Raw genomic sequence first — 6,000 nt, forward strand, 5'->3', positions numbered from 1 at the left:
TACAATAGGCACTTTAGCCCTTCAAACTTGAATGCTCATTTGTACAATTAAAAATATATTTTTAATTTAATGTTAATAGATGGCTTCAGCCCAAACATGGTAACTATATAATTAATAAATTATTTTTAATTAATAATATTATGCATGCATTGCATTACTGCACATATAATTATATGCATATAACAAAATGACCAAAGGTATGATTTGAAAAGAAAAAAAATGGCATTGTGCCCTTCAAGTCTTAGAGAAAAGATATATCAACTTCTTTGTCTTTTTATTCTTCTTTTTTTAGTTTATTGGCAGGTGGTCAACGTCATAGTGCTCTACCATCCTATACTGTGTTGGTGCAACGCAGATCAAAGGTCTTATTCCACCTTGGATTCTGGAACTTTTGATGATGTCATAAAGACATCACTTAGATATCATCAAAGGCAGCACAATGTCACATTCAAAGAGGAGGATTAACATCAAAAGATTTTACCTTGATTTCAAGGTGTCTATAGACTAGACAAAGATAGTTTGTGTTATGAGGCGATAGAATGCTGTTTGACAAACTTTGCCGAACAAAGGTTAAAGTTAGCAGAGTTGATATAGTTCCAAGATTCCTCAGAACCCTTCCTGAAAAGATTAAAGTTAAAGTTAGCAGAGTTGACATAGTTCCAAGATTCCTCAGAACCCCTCCTGAAAAGATTACAAGGATGCCTGCAAAACAATCACCCGATAACCTGTTCCACAGAGAGAAGAACATCTCCTGTGTGAGACCATCAGACAATAAGGTAAACTTAATTCATGGCCTACTTGTAAATATTTAATACAACCTATTAACATGATAGTTTGAAGATATAAGATATTCAGAAAGTTTAATAGTTACACAAATTCCCTCTGTGTTCTGCACGCTCAACCTTCATTGATCAACTAGAACTTTCAAAAAATCCAATTGGATTTCGGTTACATCCAGCAAGCTCATGCAGAATCTGGCACTAGGGTCCAGCGGAGACTCCCACTGAGGCAACCAATCATGCCTTCCCTGCAGAAAACACAAAATAGGAAACTTTCTGACGAAACATTACCCATGTCCCCTGAATGTAAGTCTGTTTTCAAAATCCTGAGTTCTGTCTTCTCTGATTTCCTTATGAGAACATGCAAATGGTGATCTGTTTCCCCCATGTGCAGATGTTCTGAGGAATTTCGTGCCATATTTGACAAACTATGAGCAGACAGAGATTAGTCACTACAAACACGTGTGGTACCTGGGAAAGATGACAACAAACAAGATTAGGTGCAGCACCAAGAATCCACAGTTATTCAACTTTGGCTTCGACACTGAGGAGGGACTGTACAAGGCAGTAAGTGCTCAAATCTTAACTGTTCAAAATCAAACTATTGATCCATTCACTATACAAAAAAAAAAATCAATCAATGCAGCTATTATTTCATTGTAAAATGTTTGTTTTGCAGTCAATTTTCATCATTTGTTTTACAATTATTCTAAACATCCCAGCATATCACTTCTGAAGAAGTATAGAAATGTTTAATGATTTGTTTTTTGCACTTATGGATATGCTTTTTTAAATTGTATAAACTGTAACTCTTTAATCCACAGATTGTCAATGACCACTTGGCATACCGCTATAAAATCTTGGCAGTTATTGGGAATGGCTTCTCTGGAGAGGTTCTCAAATGCTATGATTATAAGACAAAGCAGTTTGTGGCCATCAAGGTCTTTCGAAACAAAGACAGGTAAGGCAGTGGAAAGCCAAGTCATGATGATGATGAAGGTCATCAGTGATATGTTTGAGTTAATTCAATGTTAGAATATGTTGTTATTTCTTTAAAAACAGTTGTTTTTACAGTTTCTCAATGAAACACACACACTTACTTTTTCTCAGCTCTCAGGTGAATCTCATGTTGTTTTTGTGGTTAAGCTCAATACAAGTTGGTTGATGGACTTTGAATTGGTTATAGGACTGATAGGACTTGTAACAGTCCCTACAATAATCATCACTCCCTTGATTTCTTGAGTGGTGGGATCCTTGAAGAAATTTCATGCTGCCTTTTTTTTAGGGGTTGTTGGTAGTAATCCTGTGAATGTTTCATTATGACATTTTCTATCCTGTTGCTGTAAATCACGACGCTCAATCTTTCCAGCGTCTTCTCTGGCCCATGGAACAAACACATCCAGAATGTTTTTCAGGTCAATATGACTGTTGTCAAATCATCTTTGATGCTGGACTTCAGCCACTTCACTTGTGGTCTCTGTAGAAGTCTGTGTTCCTGCTCAGACTTTCTTCGCAAATAAGCCCCTTTTGCCATTCAGATAATGTGGCTATGCTGCAGGTTTCTGTGTTCCCATGCCATTTGGTGTCGATTGTAAAACTTCTACTGATTAGTGAAACTAATTAGTGTGAAACTGTGGAGAATAATATAAATGTGTATTGCATGCACAGTTTCTGCGTGCATGTGGAAACAAACAAAAGTACTACTCTATAGTTCGGGAACTCATGCTTTTGTTGTATATAATACTTCAGATGAATGGTCATATCGTCACACATATTATTCTCTGTGGTTTTTCAGCGTTCTTAAGCTGGCAAAGTCGGAAATGAAGGTTTTAAAAGCCCTGAAAGAGAGTGACAAGAATAACTCAGCCAACATCGTCCACATGAAGGAGCACTTCAACTTCCGCCATCACCTCTGCATCACTTTTGACCTCTATGAGTAAGTTCAGAACACATTCTTCTCTGTGCAGTGAAATAATAAGCAATAAGCTTACCTCTCACATTAATTTTCAGTGGAGACCTGTATAGGGTGATGAAACGCAAGGATAAGCATCAAGTCACAGAGGACGAGCTCAAACAGTACACTGTAGCCATCCTGAAATGTCTGCAGCTGCTCAGAAAGAAGAATATTGTCCATGGCGACCTAAAACCGGTAGGAATAATAGTTCAGACTTTGTAAAGTTATTTTAGCCTTTAGGGGAGGCAAAGCTATAAAATGTTCAACATATAATAATTAAAAGTAAATCATACTGCAGAGGCTAACATTGCTGTGGTATACTGTTCAATTATTCCATGCCTGTACTACAGTCCAGATAGATACTAGATAGACAATGATGACAAAAAAGACGTGCAAAACATGAATGGGGCAGCTTTTGAAATACTTTTGTCAATAATTACAAAGTTAAAGAATAATTGTCCCTGTGTGTTATTTTTCAGGAAAATGTCCTGGTCCGCAAAAAGAATGATGAGAGGCAATCAGCAGTCACTGACTTTGGAGGGAGCTTCTTTACGACTGAAAGGGGTGAGAAACATTTTATAATGTTACAAAGTGACTAAAAATAAGAAAAGAGACTCGTTTCTTTTAGACTCATTAGCTGCAAATATTTCTAGTCAAGACAATAAAGACCACATTAATAACCATTTACCTGCATCTTCCTCCACAGTGAAACCTCTCGTGTTCACTCTGAGCTACATGTCTCCAGAGCTGCTGCTTGGTAAAAAGTGCAGAACGGCCATTGACATGTGGAGCTTGGGTTGCATCGTAGCTGAGCTCCACCTCAGTCAGCGTCTCTTCAAAGGACCTGACAAGCATTCCATTTTCAGCAGCATAATGGAGGTAAAATGCATAATTATTCCTACCATTCAAATTGTTATCATATTCTTTAGACAAACGTGGAATTTCTATAAATGTTTGAATCGAAATTATTGCAGTTATTAGGTGTCCCTCCAGAAGAGCTGTTGGAAGGCTCGCCCCAAAGGAAACAGTTCTTTGGTAAGCATAAGAAACTCATACTTTAATCTTCTCCTAGCTGCTTTTTCACATAATGTTCTCAGCATTGTAGGACATTGTAAAAATCACCTGCTAACCTGTCCTGGTTTTGCAGACTCTAATGGGAACCCAAGACGGATGGAAACTACACAAAAATTGAGGACCTCTGTGGCCACAAAGCTGAAATCTAAGGATGCCGATTTCATTGATTTCATTGAGAGCTGCCTTGAGTAAGAACACTCTGAGAAACATGCATGAGGTTGTCATTGTGTAGATAGCGTTGCTTCAAAGGCCTATGTTACTTGTATTGAGCAAAAACCCCTCTGCAGCCACATGGGAATATTAATTATGTCTGGCCTTGTGTTTTTCATGTGGTTTCAAGAGGTTTTTATGTAAAGGGAAAAAAACAAAGGCTATCAATATGTTCACCAGAGCTCTGATTGTAGTCCAACTCACTGAACTGAAACACAACTGAACAGAGGATATTACTAATGATAGCATAAACAAGGTTGCATAGTGATACTTTAAATATAACATATTCGTGTTAATATAAAATTCGTATCTCATTCATCCCAAATTCGAATCTCTTCATTATGTGTATGAATCTCATTTTTTAGATATGATCCAAAAAAGCGCATGACACCAGACCAAGCCTTGCGCCATCCATGGATTGTGAAACTCTTCGAACCAAAAACAAGTTCTCGATTAGGTAAGTCCTTACTGCTTTCACACCTACAGCACTTAAATATGTCAGCAGCGGTTCTCTAGGGGGTGAATCCTGACTTAGTCATGCCCTGATTTTGTTGGTACCAACAGCAGGAAGACTTTGTCCAGTTCTGAGGTGTATGAACAAATATATGAAAACTGACATTCACACATAAGTGACGAGCATATTGATGTTGTAAATGCTGTGCCTTCAGATCTAGTCTAATAGAAATACAATGTTTATTTACCCTTTCTTGTCCACTTCAACTCAGGTGATAAAGCGCCCATCTGCACAAAAATACCTATCATTCTGAGAAGGGAGAAAAGGGAACCCTTAAGGCTGCAGCCAGTCAAAAGTTTTGTATCGCCAAAGCCCATCTTTCAAAACGGTCACTTTCAACAAAGGGGATGCTACTACTAACATGGCACCTTGAGCACCAGAGTTTCCTCTTCCTTGGGCCATGGCCCAAAGTTACTGGCAGATGCCCAACAACCGGGGCCACAAACCAGCCATCAAGACCACTTCGCTGGACTTGGGACGGAACATGATGGCAGGATTATGTCAAATAGATGGACCCAGGAGCAGAGACATTTAACAAAAAGCGTATTTAATCTAAAAAAGAGACTTTAACTAAACAAAAGCACAAGGAAGCTTACACAAGGCTCAGGAGATCAGGACAGGGCAGGACAGGAACACAGAACAGAACAGCAACATGGAACATAATCAACCAGGACGACCAGAGGAACAAGAACGAGCACAAGCACAAGAAACACTGGAGAAAAACAGGAAGCTAAACAGACAATCCGGCAGAGGACAAGGGGAAGGACAGAGGCTTAAATACACACAGGGAAGGCAGGGGTAATTGGCCACAGGTGTAACACATGAGTTAGAAAGAAAGTCACCAAGACAGGAAGTGAAGACAGAAACAACGCACAAGGAACAGAAACTACAAAATAAAACAGGAAACTGAAAACACCTAGGCTGAAATAAACAAACTAAACTGACAGAACATGACAGTACCCCCCCCCCCCCCCCCCCCCCCCCCCCAAGACGGTCTATAACATGAACCGAGATGAGTGGGAGGAGGGGAGAACCAGAGGAGGGAATCCGGGAGGTGCCCAGGTTCTTTAGACAACGGCTAAGTTGCCGCTCAGGGACAGAGTTCTGAGGCTCGGCAGGGCGGCACCGTTGGCGCACAAAGGCAGAGGTCTGATGCTCGGGAGGGTGGCACCGTGGCCGCTCCAAGGCAGTGTTCTGAGGCTCAGAAGGGCGGTCAGAAGCCAAGTACGGGAACTCCTCAGGCAGGTGGTCCGAAGACCTGTCAGAGGCAGAGGGCAAGAGCTCCGACCTCAGCCCCGGACGTGTGGCAGGAACTGGAGCTGGGACCGCAAGGATCTCCGATACCGGAACCAGAGTGGCGTCGGCCGGGACCCTCCGGCGTGGGACAGGGACTGTAGTGGGGACAGGAGCAGGGACTGGAGCTGGCACAGCGAAGACCTCCGACGCTGGAACCAGAGTGGCGTCTGCCG

The 6,000-nt window shown here is 40.8% G+C and overlaps 1 protein-coding gene across 1 annotated transcript; it reads left to right on the forward strand.

Annotated features, from left to right (window-relative positions):
• Window positions 1–1,072: 1,072 nt before the first annotated feature.
• On the forward strand, window positions 1,073–4,696 carry LOC133955078 (dual specificity tyrosine-phosphorylation-regulated kinase 4-like). The gene is made up of 11 exons (XM_062389730.1): window positions 1,073–1,085; window positions 1,174–1,346; window positions 1,604–1,740; window positions 2,575–2,715; window positions 2,790–2,928; window positions 3,213–3,297; window positions 3,440–3,612; window positions 3,708–3,768; window positions 3,881–3,995; window positions 4,383–4,474; window positions 4,686–4,696. The coding sequence occupies exons 1-11, from the start codon at window positions 1,073–1,075 to the stop codon at window positions 4,694–4,696; spliced, it is 1,140 nt and encodes a 379-aa protein (XP_062245714.1).
• Window positions 4,697–6,000: the final 1,304 nt, after the last annotated feature.

Source organism: Platichthys flesus, chromosome 6 (assembly GCF_949316205.1).
Source record: "Platichthys flesus chromosome 6, fPlaFle2.1, whole genome shotgun sequence".
NCBI classification, from domain to species: Eukaryota; Metazoa; Chordata; class Actinopteri; order Pleuronectiformes; family Pleuronectidae; genus Platichthys; species Platichthys flesus.

Coding starts and splice junctions, on each gene's coding strand:
- LOC133955078 (XM_062389730.1), top strand. Junction 1,741..2,574: donor GTCTTTCGAAACAAAGACAG/GTAAGGCAGTGG, acceptor GTGGTTTTTCAG/CGTTCTTAAGCTGGCAAAGT. Junction 2,716..2,789: donor ATCACTTTTGACCTCTATGA/GTAAGTTCAGAA, acceptor ATTAATTTTCAG/TGGAGACCTGTATAGGGTGA.